Below are 21,728 nucleotides of genomic sequence, written 5' to 3'. Positions count from 1 at the left end.
GCCTCGGATACGGGGCACCATCCCTGGTGCAGCAACTGTCAAAAAAGAAGCATCTGGTAGGGAGGTGAATGCAATGGGAGGTGGGCTCCCAGGGCTGTCTTGGCTGGACGGGGCCAGCTCTGTGCACACTCCACACCTGAGGCCCCAGGCTGGATGAGCTGGCGCTGTACACAGAGATGTCCGTGTGACCTGGCCTAGGGCCAGCACAAATGTCACGTCCCCCTCCCAGCACTGACAGTGCTGGTCTGACCTGCCGAAATTTTCAAGAAAAGCCATTAAAGCTCTCTTTAAGGATTCCTGGTTCTGGGGGCTATGGGGAGATGACATTGCCTACTCCTCTGTGGTGGAAAATTCCATTGCCACCTGGCTTGGCAAGAGAAAGTCATGTCTAACCTCCTTGACCCCCAGGAGCCATACGGCCCTGCTGAGACCCAGAATCGAGGATAAGGCTGGAGCTCTGTGCCTGGAGCCAGAGGCTGAGCCAACAATATGAGCAAGGGCTCAAACTCTCAGGGAAGCAGGAAGTCCAGGTCAGCCTGGGGTGACCAAACCAGAGGTACTCAGGCAAGAGGCCAAGAGAGGCCCGAGCATAGCCAAGGGGCCTCTGAGACGCGGACAAAGCCGAGGGGAGGACAGACCAGCACCAAAGAGAGCTCTGGGGGTATGGAGTGATGGGGACCCTCAGACCTGCTGGACCCCAGTCTCTGGAAAACGGTTTGGCATTAGCCAGTCAGCACATCCTCTGTGACCTGGTAATTCTACTGTCGTAACGTCTCAGAGAAACTCTCCCACCACGTGGGCCCCACAATGTCCATAGCAGCACTGTTCGTAAAAACAAAAACTGCAAATAGGCCCAACACGCATGGACGTGAAAATGGATTTAAAAATATACACTCTATTCATACAATGGAATACTATATGGCCGTAAAAATGGATAAGCTACACCTTCATGAGTGAATCCCCTAAACAAAATGTTGAACAAATAGAGCAAGTCACAATCTAATACATATTGCGTGATTTCATTTAACAGAAGTCCAGAAAACACTCCAGACTAAACAACATGTTGATTAGGGACGTATGCCTCTGTGGTAAAACTATACAAGCAAGGGAATGACAAACTCGAAATTCAGGATGGTGATTTCTGCAAAGGGTGAGGGGAAAGGGTGGGATTTGAAGGAGGCACATGGGGGGTTTAAAAGTATTGAAAGCATTGTGAAGTTAGATGCTGGGTATGTGGGTATTCATTTTTATTATAATTCTTTAAACTGACTCCATGCATTATAGACACTCGTGTATATATGTGTATATATATAAAATATTTCAATTAAAAAAATTTTGAGAAAAATCGGAGTGGGGATCTGCTGCTTGTTAAGTGGAGGTTGCCCAGCACCTGGCTGCCTGCCCAGCTCTGAGCAAGCCCCAATGATGGTGAACGCCCCAAGAAGAAGGTAGGGGCGCAGGCTCTGGTTGGCCCAGAGAAAGGGAGTGTGGAGGAAAAAGTGCAGGTCTGAAGTCCAAAGGATGCGTTCCAATCCCATCTTTGCCACAGACTGACTGTATGACCCTGGGTGAGAAATTAAAATTCTCTGAGATTCAGTGTCATCTGTAAAATAGCATATGCTTTTCTCTCTGAGTCCTCCGCGCCAAGCATCTTGTTTGGCATAGAATAACAAATAAACATCAACTACCCAGTCTTATCAGGAGAAAAACGTGAGACAGATTCCAATAGCAGCCCACCCTACAGAATTCCTACAGTACTCCTCCAAACTCTCAAGGTCAACAAAAACAAGAAAAGTCACTAAAGGACAAGTACGGTATGAGTCCACCTATATGAGGTGCCTAGAATAGTCAAACTCACAGAGAAAGTAGGATGGAGGTTACCAGGGGCTGGGGGAGGGGAAACGGGGACTTGTCATTTAACGGGTACAGAGCTTCCGTTTAGGAGGATGAAAAAATTCTGAAGATGACAGTGGTGATGATTATACAACAAAATGACAGTGATGCCACTGGAATGTGCACTTAAAAAAGGTTAACATGGTAAATTTCATGTTTTACCACAATCTTAAAAAGTCAAACCAAAAAAAGACAAGAAAATTCTCAGAAACTGCCACAGCAGCCAAGAGGATCCTAAAAATGACAGTTAAATATAAATGTGGTATCCTGATGGGATCCTGGAAAAGACAGAGACATTAGGTAAAACCTAAGGAAATCTAAATAAACTATAGACTTTAGTTAATCGTCGTGTATCGATATTGCTTCATTAATTATAACAAATGTATCATACTAATGTAAGATGTTAATGGGGGAGCTAGGTGTGGGGTATATGAGAACTCTCTGTACTATCTTCTCAATTTTTCTGGAAATCTAAAAAGAAAGTCTTTTAGTTAAAATTATATATAAAAAATACAGTAAAAAGAAAATACATATAATTACACATAAAATTACAAAATATAAAATTTTATATATATATATATATATACACACATATATAAAACAAAAGCTAAAAGGGACTTAGGGACTGAAAGAAGGAGGGAAGGAGGGGAGGAGGAGGGAGGGGGATGTTGGCCAGGTCCAAAGCCTCTATCTTCAGGGCCTTCTTTTCAGGGGGCCCCAAGTTACCAGCACAACGACAGATCCTCACCCACAGACTTACCATGGCCACGCTCTTGTCCCGCCCACCTACCCAGAAACAGGGACCCTTATCCCGTGTGTAATGTCAGCCTCTTCTCTGCCGCCTCCCAGATCGTTGAGGAATTGACTAATTGCTCTTTACCTCATATTTGTTACCATTGACATTCTACATTTGCCATCCCTTCTTCTGAACCAGACTCAGGGCCTGGCAGATCACTGGGAGAATACAGAGAGGCCGTTTGAAATGGGAGCCTTCACCCCTCATGGTCATGAGCTCCATTAGAGACAGTCTTCAGTCATGTGGAATCACCGTCTTTGAGGCCGCCCACCCCTAAGCCCTTATTTTTACCAGGTAAGAAGCTGAGGCCCAGAGGGTCTGTGCGACGTGTCCACATCGCAGCTGGTTGAAGGCAGGGCTGGGACTGGGACCAAGGATTCCCAAACTCCGGTCTTATCTCCCATAACGTGCTGCCTTCCTAAAGCTGCTACTGCATGGACTTCTGTTTCTGGCAATAGACCAGACTAGACACTCTGAACTACTTCCTGCTGAAACATTAAAAATGCGGGAGAAGATGTTTTCAGTCCTTTAAAGGCATCAGGTGAGCTGGTCGAAAGGGTTAAGAAGTCATAGGCCAAAAAGGAAAGGAAAGGAGGAACCCGGAGAGGATGTGGAAGCTGGCTTTCTCCCTGAGGAAATACCCAGAGCCAAGTGATCTTGACTCAGTTTCTAAAGGCCTCATAGACGGCATGAAAGAGGAGACAGACCCTGGCCCGGACAAGGTGGAGGAGCAAGGAAAATCGCTCACATTAAACACTGGAAGTGGGTGGAAAGAAAAACCTTCTCCCCTAAGAAATCTTTAACCACAAGCCAGCTCTTATATTTAAATTCACAGATAGTGGGCAAAAGTCCTCAAGCCAATTGAGCAAAGCTTTAAGGGGGCAAGAGAATTAGCCAGAAGATTATCTGGGGGCAGAGCATTCCAGGCAAGCAGAGGCAAGAGCCAACTCAGAGGCCCTAAGGCAGGGTCTTGCCTAGCTTGTTCCAGGAGCACAAGAAGGCCGAAGGGGCTGGAGTGGAAGCAGCCAACCTGAAGTAGAAGGAGATGAAGTCACAGAAGTAACAGGAGACCAGACTGGACAAGGCCTGGTGTGCTGTTGTGAAACCCTGAACACTTCCTCTGAAACCCAGAGCCACTGGAGGAGTTGGAGCAGAGCAGTAAGACGATCTGACTTACGTATTGAAAGATCACCCTGTGGTGATGGTTGTACAAGAGTGTGAGTGTACTTAATGCCACTGAACTGTACACGTTAAAATGGTAAATTTGATGTTACATATATTTTGCCACAATTTGTGTGTGTGTGTGTGTGAGGAAGATTGGCCCTGAGTGCACAGCTGTTGCCAATCTTCCTCTTTTTGCTTGAGGAAGATTGTCACTGAGCTAACATCTGTCTTCCTCTACTTTATATGCGGACATTTCCACAGCATGGCTTGATTAGCGGTGTGTAGGTCTGTGCCTGGGATCTGAACCCCTGAACCCCAGGCCGCCAAAACAGAGCACACAAACTTAATCACTATGCCACTGGGCCAGCCTCTATTTTACCACAATTAAAAAAAAAAAAAATCACCCTGGCTGCTGTGCTAAGACTGTGCAGAAGGGAGGCTGGAAGACCAAATAGGAAGGCATTCCAGCAATCTAGGTGAAAAACAGTAGTGGCTCCAGCAAGGATGGGAGCAGGATAAGGGATGAGGTCATATTTTGGGTGTGTTAGGAGGAAGAGCCAAATAAGTTCCTGAGCAATTGGAAGGACAAAGGTGCCATTGACTGACTAGGGAACAGGTTTACTACAGGAGAACATAAGATGCTAAGTTTGGGACTTGCTGAGTTTGAGACATCTCTTGAACATTCATGGGGAAATGTCAAGGGTTGGTGAGGATGTGGAGTAACCAGGATGCTCCACTCCTGGGGAGTGAAATTGGAATAATCTTGGAAAACCCTTTGGCATTATCTCCTAAAGCTAAACGTGCATAATTTATGACCCTGCGATTCCATTCCTACATACATGTCTAACAGCAATCTGTGTGTATGTGTGTTCACCAAAGGACATGAATGAAAACATCCATAGCAGCATTCCTCACAATAACCCATAACTGGACATAACCCATCAAAAATAGATGAGATAAATGGCGACACAGTCACATAATGACATATTGTCCAGTAAGGCAAATAAGCAAGCTACTGCTATGCAATAATGTGGATGAATCTCACATTATAGAATATAATCTTGAGTATAAAGTCAGACAGAAAATGAATAAGTCACATGGCTAATTTAAAGTTCAAAAATAGATAAAAGTGGTGTTCAAACAAAAACTCGTACACAAATGTTCATAGCAGCCAAAGATGGAAACAACCCAGTGTCCATCAGCTGAGGAATGGATGAAGAAGTGTGGTATAGCCACACCATGAAATATTATAAAGCCATAAAAAAGAACAAAGTTCTGATACATGCTACAACGTGGATGAACCTTGAAGACATTATGCTAAGTGAGAAAGGCCAGTCACAAAAGGCCATATATTGCATGATTCCATTCATACGAAATGTCCAAAATAGGCAACTCCATAGAGACAAAAGGCATATTCGTGGGTGCCAGGGGCTGAGGAGGATGGGGAATGGGGAGGGACGGCAATCAGGTATGGGGTTTCCTTTTGAAGTGATGAAAATATTCTGGAACTAATTAACGGCAATGGTTGCACAACATTGTGAGTATACTAAATGCACTGAATTGTATGCTTTAAAATGGTAAATTTTATGTTGTATGTATTTCACCACAATAAAATAAAAAGGAAAAAACAAACCTATGGTGTTGTAAGTCAGGACAGTGGTTACTTTGGGGTGGAGAGAGAAAGGGGTGGGTGACTGGGAGGAGGACAGGGCCTCTGGGGTGCTGGTCATATTCCTTTTTCTTTTTTTGTAAACCTGGATGGTAGAGATATGAATGTGCTCATTTTGTAAGGATTAGTTGAGCTAGAAGAAATAAGTATAGACAATTCTTGCAAGGAGTTTTGCTGCAAGGTGGAGCTGAGAAAGTGGGCAGGAGCCAGAGGACGAAGGGAGGTCAAGGGAGGGTTGTTTTCAGATGGAGAAATGACAGTGGTTTTTCTGCACATGAGAATGATCTTGCGGCCAGGGAGAAATAGATGATGACGCAGGAAAGGTAGGAGAGGATTGCTTAAGTGGTCCTTGAGCAAGGGAGAGCAGATGAGATCGAGTGCAGGAGCAGGGGATCTGCAGTTAGTCCACCTGTGGAAGCAAGCAGGAAGTGATCACATGGGTGTCAGTGCTGGTGAGTGGGCAGAGCAGTGGTTAGTCTGCGGAAGTTCACTCCTTGTTTATTACCAGGTTTATTGCCCCTCATTTATCAACAAGCAATCTGAGACTCGGGGGGGAAAAGAGGATTGCTCGCAATCACACAGCTGGGGCCAGGAGAGGAACCCAGAGCTCCCCAACTCCAGGTGCCTGACGCCAAGCTGGCCAAGTGCCTCAAGTTCACCTCTCCACCGTGTAAGGGAGCACTTTCTATTGTTTGCCCTGAAACAACTTCTGCTGGGCTTCTAAGGCACCTGGGATTTGATGAACAAGTCTGTTCTGCCTTGTCGATGTGCCTTATCATATATATAAAGGACTTCAATTACGGCCCCTCCTCAGCCTCCGTCTTTCCGGGCCGAAGGATTCTAATGGTGGAGCATGCCCTCGTGGTAAAAGCCCTTCATCACTCTGTTGGCCCTCTTCCACTTCTATTACGTCTTTCTTGGAATGCAGCGGCCATAACAACACAAACCACAGTGGCTTCCATTTTGAAGAGCCTTATGCAGGGACAAGGGCCCCATTTATATATGCAAACCAATGGTCAGCAAGGCTGCGGCTTGCTCAAGGTCACACAGAGTATCAGCACTAGGGCCCAGCAGAGGAGGATTCTGATTGCCACGAGCTCTCCCCCACACCCAACTGCCCGCGTGCAGGACTCCAGATGCACACACATATCAGGGCGCGTTCAGTAGCAAGCGACACGGAAAAAACCGTGTCAAATTCGCTTAAAGCAATATGGAGGATTTATTGGATTACAGAACTGGAAGTCCTAAAACAGGCAGGCTTCTGGGTTGGTTGACACGAGCTCCCTGATGTCATCATGCTCGCGATTTCCATCATGCCATCCACAGGGGCTGTAGTGGGTTGAAAGGCAACCCCAAAAAAAGGCGTCTCCCTCCTAACCCCTGGAACCTGTGAATGTGACCTTATTTGGAAAAAGGGTCTTTGTGGATGCAATTAAGTTAAGGATCTTGAGAGGGGAATCACCCTTGATTATCCAGGTGGGCCCTAAATCCAATGACATCTATCCTTATAAGAGGCAGAAGAGGAGAAGACAGGGGCTGGCCCCGTGGCCAAGTGGTTAAGTTCACACGCTCCGCTTCAGAGGCCCAGGATTTCACCGGTTCGGATCCTGGGCGCGGACATGGCACCGCTTATGAGGCCAACATGAGGCAGCGTCCCACATGCCGCAACTAGAAGGACCCACAACTAAAATGTGCAACTATGTACCGGGGGCTTTGGGGAGAAAAAGGAAAAATAAAATCTCCAAAAAAAAAAAAGGAAAAGGAAGAAGAGGAGAAGACAGACATGGAGAGGAAAGCCATGTGAAGATGAGGCAGGGGTCAGAGTGAGCAGCTGCAACCCAAGGAGTGCTGGCAGCCAGCAGAAGCTGAAAGAGTCAAGGCACAGAACCTCCCCTGGGGCCTCTGGAGGGAGCACAGTCCTGCTGGTAACTTGACTTTGAATTTCTGGACTCCAGAACTGTGAGAAAATCAATTTCTGTTGTCTTAAGCAACCAAGTTCACGGTAATTTGTGAGGTAATCATCTGGCCTAGAAGACTAAGACACAAGCCAAGAAATTCAATTATACAGGTTAGCTTAGGCCTGAACTCCACATCCCGCCCCTACGTCCAGGCATGGGGTTAGCTTTCCCCAAAGTCCACGGGCTGCATGAAAAAGTATGGTCACCAAGAGGAGGGGAATGGATGTTGGGGAGACAAGCAGAATGTCCCCCCCCAGACACCCTATGCAGCAAAGGTCCCCTCTCCTGAGCATCTGCTCTCTGAGACAGAGAAGAGCGCAGGAAAGAGAAAGGTACCCTAGAGGCACGGCCTTCACATGTCCAAGGTGCAGGGGAGCCCTCCAGACTCCGAGAACAAGGCGGAATGTCTGGAACACGGAGCGCCTTCCTTCTGAAATGGTAGATGTGAAAGTGCTGATGAAGTCTAAGGATCACGCACTGTTCAGAGACCATTCCATCCACCCGGTTGCCAAGCCAGGACTCAGGGTCACCGCAGACTCTTTCCTCACAGACAATCTGTGCCCAGCGCTGTCAGCTCTACCTTCTGTAAACAGTTCCAGTCCATCCCCCGCCTCCCTCCATCTCCACGGCTGTTACCCTGGTGTAGGTCACCAGCCTCTCTTGCTGGATTACAGGCCCCCAGACTGGCCTCCTTGCTGTCAGTCTCAGCCTCCTCCCACCATTCTCCAGCAGGAACTAGAAGGATCTTCTGAAAATGAAAATCTGCCCATGTCACATTCCTGCTACCAAACTTTCAAGCCCCTTGGCACAGCCCCTTTCAAGGCACATTGCTTCCCTGACTTCACCCCTCACCACGTCCCTCATCAGTTCCCCCACTGCGCAAGTCCTCTCACATGCGGGGCCTTTGCACACACAGCTCCCTCTGCCTGGATGATCCCCACCACCACTTGCCTGGCCAAGTCCTCCAGGACTCAGCTTCAAGGCTGTCTTCTTTGAGGGGGCTCCTGGACCTCCCGCCTCTTCTTCTGGGTCCCCGTGGGACCCTGGGCTCATGTCCCCCTCCTGTGGTGCTGTAATGGTCTGTTTGTGTGCCAGGACCTTCCCCCTAGACTCCGACCTCCCTGCCAGTGGGAACCAGGTCCTCTACCTCTCCATCCTGAGAACGCAGTATGTAGCAGATGTTCAGAAACAAATTGATGAATAGAGATCAAACCTACACTGGATGGATTCCCCTGCTATTTCTGAAACAAAATTCATCTTAGACTCAATCTAGATGTTTCCCATCTCAGTAGAGTAAGCACACAAGCCCAGAAGCTTGGAGTCAGATGACTTGGGTCACATCCTATCTTTGTGACCTTTTGGCCAGTTATTTCACCTCCCTGAGCCTCAGTTTCTCTTTCCGTAAAATGAGAATTATAAGCCTTACTTCATAAGAAAAACCACCGACCTTATCATCAGGCAGAGGGATGCAGCACAATGCATTTGACTTTCTCTGCGTATGCACACACTTTGGTTGAAGTCCGCAAGCCCGTACTAAGCACTTACTATACAACAGACTCTGGGGTAGGTGTTGGGGGGTAACGATGATGACGCGTACCCTAGATTTCACAGTAACCTTTTCGGAGAAAACTCATCTATAAAATCGAGAGGAAGCCCACTAACAGGGAGGTAACCCGGAGGCAGCTCAGCCTCTCCTCCAGGGCCCCTCACTTTCCCCGGGGTCACGCTGGAGACAGCGAGCCAACGGGTCTTTACTGCCACCTGCTGGAGGAGTGGAGTAAGGCCACAGGCTGCAGCCAGGAGGAACTCGGGCGCCTGCCTTGTGTCGCCAAACACATGGCCCTAACCTCTATCTGCCAAATTTGTTCAAGAGCTAATGAGAACTGTCGGAGGAAATTGCTTTTGAAATCCAAATCACTTCACCAGAAAAAAGAAGAAGGAAAAAGAAAAGAAAAACCACTGCACCTTGCCATGGTCGGAAAGTGGAAGGAAGCGTGCCTCCTGGGGAAATTTCTCTGACTCAAAGGGGAGGACCAGGGAACCCTGAAGGTTGAGAAAAATATCTTCTGCAGAAACTTTGGCTGTGGTTTACCCCCTAAGCCATTAGCAAGTACTGATCCTGGTGGAATTCTGCCCATCTTGGTGACCTGGAACCCAACTGAACTGTCCTCCTACCCATAAACACCTGCAGGACATAGCTCAGACCCAGAACCAGCTCGGTAGAAACTGCGGGAAGCAGGGAGGCCATTCTTTCCAAAGGCCTTGGCTTTGCAGCCAGGCTCGCTAAGTCAACAAAGCGAGAGCCAGCCCTGCCGCTTGCCTTCCTGTTACACACCCTCCAACTTCTCCCCGGCCTGCCACGCTCACACCACACACATGTGCATGCACGTGCACGCACACACACACACACACAGAGTCCTCCAGATCCAGCTTTCTTGGTTATCTGGGTGGGAATCTGCTCTGGGAGAACTGGGAGGCAGAATCCAGATGGGCTATAGCCAGGGTTGTGTTTTTTTTTTTTTTCTCTTTCTCCATATTCCAACCATCCCGTGAAAAGTTGGGCCCAAGAATGCAAACTCCGGAAAACCAAGAGCAGTGCAGGGCCAAGATATTTACTCAGCCAATGGCTGTGTTTCCATCTCCCTGGCAGGCAGTCTCAGATTTCCTCAGAGCCGTGAAGCTGTGCTGAGTCCAGCCAGTCGCCTCTGCACATAAAGAGCAGGGTCTCTGCAGCCCTCCAGTCACTCCACCCAGCACCCAGGCGTCTGAGAGCAGAGCTTGGCGAAGCATCGCCCACCAGACCCTCCTGGGGTCTCAGGATGACCAGTCTGTCCCCACTGTAAACACAGCACCAAACTAATTTCAGGGTGGGGTGAAAGGGTATATTCCCCCCAGATTTTCCCAAAGGGAAGAAAGGTAGACAGAAACACGCTGGGGCCATCAAAAATAGACAAAATTACCTACACAAATTGTGATCGGCACAGTCCTGTCTGTTCTGCCACCATACAAAAATTGCAAGTTTTTCACCCAGATAGAAAATAAAAACAAAGAAAAAATTATCAGCACTCTGGTATCAATCAACCCATGATGATAGCTTAAATAAGCGTTCTCCACCCACCTGATGATCTGTCCCCAACCCCCCGGCAGGCTCCGGTTAACTTTGCATCTCCCGTATCTTGGGGGTTCAAGAAGCCAAACTGTCATTCTCTTTGACCATGTTGATTTCCGATCCTGAGCTTCCATCCAGGCCTTCTGGGGATCTCCTCGCTTCCTCGTGCAATGTATCGGGTCATCCAGTATCCGTCTTCAAAGGTCCTCCCTGTCCCACCGCCCCTCTGGGTCCGTCAGGTTCTCTGCACGCTCCAGGCCCGGGCATCTTTTGCAAGATGGTCCTCACTCATCATTCTCTGAGGACCTAACTCCCCAGGGACACCCCAGGAAGCAGGGCTCATGTTCCATCTGCTCTCAGCATCCTCAGGTCTCTCTTTCTTCTCCTCCTCTTTCTTCTCACAACCCAGGGGATTTTTTTTTTTTTTCTGGCCTGGGGAAAATTCTTTCCCTCCAAATTTCTTCAAGACACATAGTCTGTTGGCCCTAAATCCACTTGCCTCCTTACCAAAACTTAAAATTTTTTTTTCAATTTTTTAAAATCCCTTTTTTTTTAAACAAAAGCTAGAAAACTTTCTTGGCTGTTTTCGACCCCATCACATGCCTCCACTAAGGCAGTAAGCAGAGGGCCAACTGCCTGCTTGCAGGGAGAGAGGGCTTGAGAGAAACAAGCGCCTGTCTCAAAGGTCATCCAGCCACATGATAAACACATTTTCACTCCCCTTTTCATCACCCAAGATTTTTGCTGGGGTTGGTTGTGGTTTCTTTCATGGCAAATGATATTGGGTGAAAGAAATGTCAAGATAAAAGTTTCTCTTTTGTCCCTCTTAACACTCCCTTAGTACCTGGACTTCTCCAGCAGCCTCTGTCCACTTCTCTCCCTCTCCGCATTCCCTCCTTTTCTCTCCCATCATTGCCTCTTCTCAGCCTGGCTCGCACATCCTGAGAGAAGCTGGCCAGAAGTCACCATTGCCCCCCAGTCAAGAGAAGCAACAGTGCCAGAGGTTCAGGCGGCATCCCCCAAAATGTTTTAGCCTGCAATGCCCACGTCCCACCCCTGCACCTGCCCCTGCCCCAAGTCACTAGGTCATCTGAGCACTTTCTGATTTCTCCATCCCAAAATGCCCTCTTCAGCTTTCATCTTACTCAGCCTCTCTCTATAAAAGATGGACACTCCTTCTTCCTTACAACTCTCCTCCTTCTTAGATCTGGATTGAGCAGCACCTATGCTCCCCTGGTCTTCCTCCTCCTCCACTGCCACAGCTGCCCTCGGGATCTGATCCTTCCATCCACCCTTTAACCGCTAATGCTGCCCAAGGTCCTGTCGTTCGCCGCCCTCGCACTCTACCCTCCCTCACTGAATCATCTCAACCTCAGTGCTGCAACGCCTACCGAAACCTCAAAAATTCCCCAAACATCCCCTTTTCCTCCCCCTTCTTCCCCCTCCCCTTTTTCTCTCCCTCCCTGATCTCAGACACATATTTGCAACTGGCTGTTGACTGTTTAGCCAGGAAAACAAAAAGCCAGAGAGAACCTAAGATCACTAATTTCCTATAAATTAGTGTAAATAAAAGTGTCAGGACCACAGAGCAGACCAGGAGCAAATGGATAGATTTTAATTCAATACAAGGGGAAATTTTCTGACAAATAGCACCAGCCAGCAATGAATGGGCTCCTTCTGAGGTAGTCAGTTCCCCGTGACTAGAAGTGGGCAGAGAGGATTCCTGCACATAGTACCAGGCCAAACTATGCAACATCCATGTTCTCTCCCTATTCTGAGATGGACACTTCTCAGCTCAACATTCAGAGACTCGGATATATAGTTCCTTTGGGTTTTTTTCCTTCATTTTGTTGAGTACCTAAAATTACAATTCTTCATTACAGGACCCTGGTTAGAAATCACTGTGATATTTCCTTGTTATTCAGTTATTTTTTAAAATAACCATGATTTGTCGTTTATCAAATAATTGGCATTACAAATCCATTTGTCTTGACATAGACACACTCTAGTTTTTCGAGAGCAAGATTTACTTGGTCATAGATTGAATGCTTTCAGATTAAAGCACAGTTGCAAAGCTCTCTGGTTCTGGACATTTCTCTCTTTTCTATCCCTATACACTGTCTTAAAAAATAAGTTAACAGAAAAGGAATCGTAAGTAAATCCTAATCCAATTGAACACAAAGACTTTTTAAAGGTTCTTCAAATACCTTGTTCTTCCTTCACGACCGGCCTGGGATGTCATCAGTCAACCCTAAACACAGCCAAGGCAAAGGCGACACCATTACTGAAGACAGGAGAATTTGCGCCGGTATTTACTGAACATCTTCATGCTGGGCTCCATGCTATGAAACGCGGATGCTGAGGAGTAAGACATGGTCTCGCCCTCAAAGACCTCTCACCCTAAAGAGGGAGGCACACCTGTAAACCAGCGATGGCAGCAGAGTGAGCAGGCGGCGCGATGTCTGTCACAGAGGAGGGAAGACCAGCAGGGGAGGCAACTTTGTTTTAGAACATCTTGTCTTTATTTCAAATACCTACTTACAAAATCTATATTAAAATAACAACAATGTAACAGCAAATCGCCTACACGTCATCATCTAATCAAATTGTTTCCATTTGTCTGTCTTACTCCTTATCACTTGCATATGTATGCAATTTTTTCATATTTATAACATTATCAGAGTAGTTTTATAGTCTATATCTTTACTTATATCACTAGGATTTCTCCATTTCACTACTTTTTTTCCTTACTCACCCCCCCTCCCCTTTGAGATAACCAACGTTCTCAGCCTGGGGAGTTACCCTTCTATATCTTTCTCTATGCTTGAATCCTCCTATGGGGGGCAGCGGAATGATATTTAAATCAGAACAATTGACTACGCCACCCCCCGCCGTTCTCTTGACATACCCACTCTTCAGCCACAAAACCCACTCTAATGTCTTTAAGAGAATGTTGTTTTCTACATCCTTGCTCCAGTAGACCCTATTTCCCTCCTACCTGCTTTGCTGGAAGTAACCAGAAGGAAGAATGGCAAAGAACAACTTCTACACAGCAAGGATCCTAGATTTCACCGCTCCACAGATCACAGCAGCCGCAGCCTGTGAACAGTCTCGCTCAGACACTCATGCACATGTGCTCTCCAAACGATTGATGTTCTTCCCTCCCTCTGACATGTGTACTCTCCCCACCTCACGACTTCTGCTTTTACTCACAGTTCCAGCTGCCTTCTAAGTGCAGCTTACACATGGGCCGACATAACCCCTCCCCCACACAACCTTTCCCTTTGGCAATTCCGCTATGCTCCTCCAGCCCCCATTTCTTGGCTCAGTTTCCCAAGTTCATCTCATCACACCAGACGTACTCATTCTCACACTAGCCCGATCAGCTATGGCACTGGGAGGAGGACAGAGCGAGCCGTGGGGTGACATCGTCTATGACTCCCCTGTCAGCAAAGACAGTGGAAGGGGTATTTTTTCTCCCTAAGACAACCTTGGCCATGAGGCCCCTCACAGCCAAAGCCACTGCCTTCTCTCATAAGGTTCTGCCTTCTTCACACACTTTGGGGCCTCTGAAAAATAGCTTAAATAGTTAAATGTTCATTTAACTGCTATGCAGTTGCCTCTGATGTCAGATGTGAAACTTCCTTGATTCAGCCTCAACAAGGAGACAGGGAGGTCAGAAGCAATCCCTCAGTCTGCCAAAGAAGTAAAAGCGCCTTAGCCTGGTGCATCAAGGACCTGCCAAGACACGGCCCCAGCTCCCGCCTCTGGGCTCTCACACACCCAGGGGCAACCAAGAGAACACACTTCAGAGTCACGCATGGGTTTAGGTCCCAGTTCTGCCATTTCCTGGCTGTGTGATTCTGGAGAAGTCAAAACATTTTCAGTCTTATTTTTCTCATGTCTAAAATGAAGTAAATTTAAAAAAAAAAAAATAGTGACGTTATATAAGTAATTGTAAGGATTAAAAGATTAAATGGAAAATAGAGTTTAAAATCGTTTCATGCCAATTTAGGGTTATACAGTTGCCGGTTTAACTAATTTGCCATTTAGTTTTCCAGCCTACAGAAAGTCCTTGTTAACTCAGCAAATGTTCAATTTTCCATCAATAGGAATAGAAATCAGCCACAGAGTCACCAACGTCTCTTAGATTCCAATCCCTGGCCGGTAGTGCCAGATGGACAGAAGGAACACCAAAAACTCGTTTTCTTTTGCAGAGTAGTTTCAAGTCTCCAAGTATTTCAATCCCTAAAATGTAAGTCAGGGGCTTTAAACGAAGGCGTAAGGCTTTGTTCTGAAGTATCTAATTAAAAGGGGAAAAATAGTAGACAAAAGCATACTGGTTTTTTCCAACATTTATTTATAAAGAACACAACTCCCCCTCCTGACACAGACACCAACACTCACACGTTCCAAGGAGGAGCTCACTAAAAACAACACTGACAACAGAACTGGGGGACGGCGGGCACCAGGGTGTGCGCCCGACTCGGGGATCACTGCGAATGCTTCCTCAGATCCGACATCCCGCCTCAAAGAAAGGAGACCTCGATCTGGAGGGCCGGCCACCCACCACCAGGCACACTCAGTCCTCGGCATCATCAAACTGTCCCGTTTCAAAGACCATCTTGGAATAATGGGGTATCAGAGGAGGAGGGTGGTGCCAGCTGGGGTCGTAGATCATGTCTCCTTGCGCGGCACAGCACACCCAGGGTTTGACCTCTTGAGACAGGCAACCCTGGATGTCGTCAGCATCTGCAGGCAGTTTTAAAAAGACAGATTAAAGGAAGGCAGGCGGCCGAAAATAGCCAAAAAATGTCTAGGGGACAGACACTTGCACTTTGTTTAAAAACACTCACGTGTGCACAAGCGCTCACAGACACATACCACAGTCTTCCTCTGCTGAAGAATTGCAAGCTTGTTCATTCTAAGGCAACCCATAGTTGTGCTTCTCAGCCAAGAGTTCTTAGCAGCGCAGAGGAAGCAACTGGCTAACAGAGCGCTTCTGTCTGCGGCTGCTCAATTCACACAAAGATACTTGGAGAGAGGAACACTGTTTCAATGTTAAAACCAACCGATACATTATGGACTCAAATGCAAAATTTGCATTTTTTTTTTTATTTCAATATGAAGGAGAAGCTCTCACAGAAATTTCAGACCTGTAACAGACATTAGGCTAACTCACAGATGGGGGTCCCTCTTCCAAACTGTCTGCTTTTAACGGTAATCTGGTAAGAGCGTCTCAGAACCCTGGCCTAGGACCCCAGAAACTCCGCACCTACCGTACGGATTCCCTTGATCTGCTTTCAACTCCAGGTCCCAGTCCTCGTTAAAAAGATCAGCAGCCTGTTCCTTGGGCGGACAGCCAGACAGCCCTTCTGACAGCTCCCAGGTATTCACTTCCCCATCAGAATCCTCCTCATCAACGGTGAAGCCTTCCTCTTCAGAGTGGGTGCCCTCACCATGGGTAGGACTGTCATTAGGGATGCTCTGTGCTCCACTGGCTAAGAAATCGACAAAAGGAAGAAGGTATTAAAACCACTAGCAGACCAGATAGGACCTGCTCGTGGGCTTGGAAAATCTGGGGCAGCCTTACTAAGAGGACAGCAGTAAAACAAGGATAGAGAGTTCTCTGGCCGCCTGAGCACTCAAAATAATGTTGCTCTGTTTACATTTTTAGAAGTAAGGTTGATCATTTATTTTTAATAAGACATTTTTGCCTCAAGCAGGGCCATTCATTGCCAGGGCTCATAATCCACACTGCGAGTCAGGCAGTTTGTATTTTCAGGTAGTTTACACGTCATTGAGGCAAAGAGCCACTGGCAAATGATCAGCTTTCACAATATGAGCTTGATTTGAATGTTTGCTCTTCTATTCCTCCCTTCATCCTCAGAGAGTATGCAGAGGTGAGGACGAGGGGCAAGGAGGAGGAAAGCAGGCAGAAGGAGGACAGAACTGGTCAGTCACAACGAACAGCCATCATGTCTCTTCCTCTGGATTCAGGAAGATATATTCCAAAAGACCTCAAAATAATGGAAAAAAGTCTGGGGAAGGTTAACGGACCTCCAGGTACATAGTGCTATGCTGACGCCAGGTCAGAGGTGGGAAAAGAATCAGCCTAAAACCAGCCACGCTATTAACATTGTAATACTAATGACAGCTATAAGCAAAAAAGTAATAATTCAAGGCATGAGTTCTGAAGCCTAACTGCCAGGGTTCAAATCCCAGTTCTGCCAATTACCACATGTGTAACTGAGCTGAAATCTACTCAACCGATTCCTCAGTAACTTGAACAGAGAATTACCACACAACCTAGCAACTCCCCTCCTAAATGTATGCCCAAAAGAAGTGAAAACAGGTATTCAAACACCACATTTCAAGAATGTTCATAGCAGCACTATTCACAATCACCAAAGGGTGGAAACCATCCAAACGCCTATCAACCCATGAATGGGGAAACTACATGTGGTATATCCATATAACGGAATTGTTCAGCCACAAAAAGAGAATGAAGCACTGACACATGCTACATGAATGATCCCTGAAAATATTATGCTGAGTGAAGGAAGTCAGACATAACAGGCCACACAGTGTGTGAGTCTATTTACAAGCAACTCACATTTGCCTGTCCAGAACAGGTAAACTCACAGAGACAGAAAGCAGATTAGTGGTAGCTCAAGGAAGAGGAATGGGGCATGACTAAATGGGTTGCATTTCCTTTTAGGGTGATGAAATGTTCTGGAACTAAATACTGGTGGTGGCTGCACACCATTGTGATTGTGCTAAACGTCACTGCACTGTATACTTTCAAACTGCTAAATGGTAAATTTTATGTTGTGTCTTCTATCACAATTTAAAAAAATGTTTACTGTGCCTCAGTTTCTTCATCTGTAAAACGCAGACAGGATTGTTGTGAGTTGGGGGAAAGAAAAAGGAACACTTAGAATTGTGCCGGGCACACAGCGAGTCCTCAGGAAGTGTTAGTTGCTATGCCTGTATCTAGTTCCGAGCTTGGCGCCTTATCTAGACCACTACACCCAACAGAACTTTCTGTAATGATGGCAATGTTTTATAATCCGTGCTGTCCACGTGTGGCTACTGAGCACTTGAAATGTGGCTAGTACGACTAAGGCACTGACTCTTTCACTTTATTTAATTACAATTAAATTTAAATAGCACGGGTAGCTCGTGACTGTTACAGTCCTAGATCCTGTCACGCAATCTTCAAAACAACCCTCTGAGGTAGGCATTAGCTCCATTTGGAAAATGGGGAAAGGATACGGGATTTACCTAAGGTCACAAATCTCCCCAGAACTCTGACCCGGGGCCGAAAGTGAGAACCATTTTGCCCGGCTCCAAAGCCCACACTCTTTCCATGCCCGCTGTCCTAAGCTGTCATTCTCAGGAGAGGGGATGGGTCTAGACACAAGTCCAGGACGTCCCTTCAAGAAGCCCCAGCAGGGCTTCCAAACAAGGGCACTGTTGAAACACTAAGCAGAAAAGGCAACTCTGGAGAACCAGCTAGAAAGAGAAGGTAAACAAGACAGAGAGGCTGTCCTTCCTGGAGCCTCCTGGCTCTCTCCTGACCTTCCCCTCCCCACCCTATCCACCCCCACCCCACCCCGCCATCTACTTGCCTAGTCGATCCGTGGCCTTCTCAGTCTCTCTCCCCTGACCAGAGTGCTCCCCTGGGGCAAGGCCCACCTGCGGGAAGAAGAAACAATTACCCAGGACTCGGATATCTGGGGGATCCCCAGCACTCAGCTCTCCTCTCTCAGCCCCAAACCCCCTCTTCCAGACTCTCCTTTGTGAGGCTAGGGCTGGGACTCTGCAACCCACATTTCCGCTCTGCCCTGCTAGACTCGCAAGGCTGGAGGGAGAAGGGCCTTGTTCCTTCATATTCTGTAGGCATCACCCCAGTGACACTTCTTCACCCCTGGCTCTTCGCCCCTGGAGGCAGGAGCGCCTTCCTATAGCGGCCACTGATGCCCAGACTTGCAGAATCAGCCGCATCACTGGGCCCTCTCTTCAGAGGTCTGAGTCCCAGGCCCTCAGGACCCCTCCTCCGAGCTCAGAGGCTCCAGCACTAGCAGGGGCAGCGCCCCCTCCTCAGAGGTCACAATTTCAGCTCCGCAAAGCCTCTCCTCTGAGCTTGTACATTTTAATCACTCCAATCTTGTCTCTTTGTTCCCTCAGCCCTAGGGCTGGAAGCTGTCTCTTGCAGTTGCTACCTCCATGTTAATTTTTACCTTTTCAGTTACTTAACTTTTTATCTAGTTAACAGCTCTATCAAATTCTTGGTCTCCTGACGGATACACGGGGGCAACAGAGCTGCAGTTCCTCTGCCTTGCTGAAGGGAAATCTTCCCCCACAGCCAACCATACGCTTCTCTGCTCCCATCACTCAAGAGTTCCTGGAATCCTATCGCCTCCAAGACCTCTTCTACATGGAACAAGAAATGTTCACAGCCTGCATGAGAAGACCTGACTGCAAGCCCAACTCTGCCACTCATTCAGTGTGACCTTGGACACATCACTTCAACCACCCTGCCTGGGTTTCATCATCTGGTATTTAAGATGATTGTTCTGACCTTGCTGGGGGCTTACAATGAAATATTATTTATGAAAACACCTAGCACGAAGCAGAAAAGCGACATTTGTTGAATTTAAATCCACTTCCTTTGCGCCTACATCTAAACAGCACTTGGCACCAGCCCCATTAGCTCATGATCTTGTCACACCTGGATTTAAGGAGCCAAGCTCACCTCCTGTAGTCAGTGACAACCCTTGGTCACTACTGCAGGCCAGCTGGTGGGACCTCTCACCTGGACCATTGCCACAGCCCCCTAACTGCCTCCCCATTCACCCATCCTGCCCAGCCTACTCAGTGTTAATCACTTCTCTGCTCAAAAATCTTCAACGACCCCTCACAACCAGAGGCCACAGCCCTCACACCCCCTTCCCCTCATCCCCATCCACCTGTTGAGCATAGTTCTCGCTCAGGCTTTACGACCCGATCTCCCAACCATTTGCCTTGCATTTTTGCCCTGCCTTCCTCATATCCACACGTCTGCAGGCACCGCCACCCTCTCACCTTGGAGAGGACGTGCACATCCCTTCCTGCTATGCCAAAGCAGGACAAAGTCAGTCTCGTCCTATCCGCACTCCAAAGCAATTTTCTTTTAAGTCTATCACTACATTTTTCATACCTTATTCTGGTGAAGCACTATGATGCCTAAACAAACATTCCATCTCTCCATCCAATTAACAGGCGTGTCTGTCGTGCCAGGCACTATGCTAGGCGCCGGGGTAACAGCACTACACAGAGGGCTCCTTCCCTCGGGGAGCTCACCATCTAGCAGAGATTATTGACTGTAAACAAGGGCAGGTGATAGCAGCAATAACGGTCTTTGAAAAACCAGGAGCTGTGTGGCGCGCAAATGAAAACAAGTTTCTGGAAAACCTGCGTCAAACCGGGCCTTTTGGTCTCAGTAAACAGAAAAGGAGAGAGCGCATGAGACATCATCTGGCGCTCAGGGTGAGCTGAGCATCCCCACCAATGGACACAGGTCCTTCAGGCAGAGTCCCTCTCCCCGCCGCCCTCACCTGGCCCCTGTCCAGGCCAGCAGGGGCCCCCGGCTCCCGGGCAGCCGCATCACCTCTCATTTGGCAAGTACGCAGAGGAGCCCACAGCCCGCCCTCGGCGCCCAGTGCGCCCACCCACGCCCTCGGGTGCCCCGCCCCGCAGCCCAGCGGTCCCTCGGTCCGGCCGTTTCCAGCTCGAGCGCGCGCCCAAACGGCGCTCCACGTTCGCGGGGCAGCCCGAGGCGCTTCCCAGGCTCCGTGCCCCCGCCCGGCCGGGCCCCGCGAGCCCCGCAACTTCCCGCCCCGGGCCGCAGGTGGTGGCCGCGCTCACCCCCGAGCTGCGGGGCGCCTCCTGCGCGCTCGGCAGCGGCAGCCCCCGAGGCGGCTCCGCGGCCCCCAGCACCGGGGCCCTGGCTGCTTGAGGGTCCATGCCCGGCGGTCCGCCGCCCGGCGCCCTGGACGCTCGCTGCTCGGCCACGTGACGCGCCGGCCTGGCTGCCAGCCCGAGGATACGCCGCGGAGGGGCCAATCAGCCGGGGGTGCTCCCGGCCGGCGGGGGCGGGGCGCTGGGGTCACGAGGAAGCCGGGGGCGGGGCGAGAAGGGAGGCGCAGGAGGGGCGAGGCGCGCCCCACAGCGAAAGGCCCCCCATAGGTCCCAGAACCCGGTTTTTGTGATTTTTGTAGCTCCTGCCGGCGCAGATGCCAGGGCTGGACGACCAGCTGGGTTTAGAATGTCAGGTGTTATCCCTGCCCAACCACACCGGATATGCTTCAGCTTCAAAACCTCGAATTCCTGTTAAAACAATTACCGGAGTCTACCTGACAGTGTATAGAGCTCAGCTCTCAAAACTTTTAATGCAGTTGTAGCTCCAAGCACATTTCACTCTCTCACTTCCCAGCTTTCTCTAGAACTCAGGCTGGGATGTAACTCACCCACAAATGGACGAGACAACTCAGCAGCCCGGTCCTTCTCCACCTTGAGTTAATGATAGTTCTTAAAGTGAATCCATTGGAAACCAGGATAGACGAGCAAAGCAAACTCTTAGAACGTGCAGACACCGTCGGGCACTCAGTCACAGTAACCCTAACCATCCTGTGCTGTGACGGCACAGTCTGACCTGGCTCTCGCTCAATGCTCAAAGTCTGGCCCTCTACAACCTGCAAAAGCAGCAAAAGATACGCAGGGCCCGAGCTAGGGACAAACCCAGCTCTCCCAACAGCCTTCACAGCGTCGCACCGCACTGCCTAAACCCTAACAGACCTGGTCACGGTGGGAGAATCACATTCACGTTTAGGGAGCAGGAAAGCTGGGAGCTGGGATTCCTTGCTCACCAGGCCACCTTAAGACAATCTTTCGTGACATTTAGAGACTATTCCTTCATCTCCCTCAAAGAACGTGTTGTTTATAAACTACATAAGGCATTTGAAAAAATTTAACATAACAGTTGATAGTCTTTTTTTCCTCTATGTGGACTTTCCTACAGGAAAGGGAATGTGACCAACTAATGTGTGCCCTATTTTGCCCATGAGTCAGTTTCCCCAAATCTAATTGGATCTA

At 48.4% G+C, this 21,728-nt stretch overlaps 1 protein-coding gene and 1 long non-coding RNA gene across 5 annotated transcripts in view; both read right to left on the bottom strand.

The window, feature by feature from the left end:
- LOC138916175 (uncharacterized) overlaps positions 1-11,257 on the bottom strand; it is a 77,815-nt gene extending 66,558 nt beyond the window's left edge. The window contains exon 1 of the long non-coding RNA XR_011423042.1: positions 10,599-11,257. This is a non-coding gene — a long non-coding RNA (uncharacterized lncRNA). The remainder of the gene's footprint in view (positions 1-10,598) is intronic.
- Positions 11,258-14,929: 3,672 nt separating this feature from the next.
- Positions 14,930-20,725, bottom strand: COPRS (coordinator of PRMT5 and differentiation stimulator). Of its 4 annotated transcripts, none has more exons than XM_070226396.1 (5): positions 20,192-20,373; positions 19,795-19,940; positions 18,220-18,290; positions 15,869-16,086; positions 14,930-15,341 (listed from the first exon to the last, which is right to left on the bottom strand). In XM_070226396.1, exons 2-5 carry the CDS (start codon positions 19,843-19,845, stop codon positions 15,172-15,174), a joined length of 510 nt encoding a protein of 169 aa, XP_070082497.1. In that variant the 5' UTR covers positions 19,846-19,940; positions 20,192-20,373; the 3' UTR covers positions 14,930-15,171. The 4 variants fall into 4 exon arrangements, with proteins under 4 accessions (XP_070082497.1, XP_023508819.1, XP_023508818.1 ...); XM_023653051.2 differs by having other exon boundaries at positions 15,869-16,090; positions 18,224-18,290; XM_023653050.2 differs by lacking the exons at positions 19,795-19,940; positions 20,192-20,373 and adding an exon at positions 20,502-20,725 and having other exon boundaries at positions 15,869-16,090; positions 18,224-18,290.
- Between the last annotated feature and the right edge of the window lie 1,003 nt (positions 20,726-21,728).

Source organism: Equus caballus, chromosome 11 (genome assembly GCF_041296265.1).
Source record: "Equus caballus isolate H_3958 breed thoroughbred chromosome 11, TB-T2T, whole genome shotgun sequence".
Classification (NCBI taxonomy): Eukaryota; Metazoa; Chordata; class Mammalia; order Perissodactyla; family Equidae; genus Equus; species Equus caballus.
This window is presented reverse-complemented; position numbering and strand designations above follow the sequence as displayed.

What these genes read in the sequence shown, in the direction of transcription:
- COPRS (XM_023653050.2), bottom strand. Translation starts at nt 20,600, where the DNA reads ATGGACCCTCAAGCAGCCAGGGCCCCGGTGCTGGGGGCCGCGGAGCCG. An exon ending in AGGCGCCCCGCAGCTCGGGG is followed by an intron (nt 18,291 to 20,501) that starts GTGAGCGCGGCC and finishes TTCTTCCCGCAG; the next exon opens with GTGGGCCTTGCCCCAGGGGA. An exon ending in GAAGGCCACGGATCGACTAG is followed by an intron (nt 16,091 to 18,223) that starts GCAAGTAGATGG and finishes TCGATTTCTTAG; the next exon opens with CCAGTGGAGCACAGAGCATC.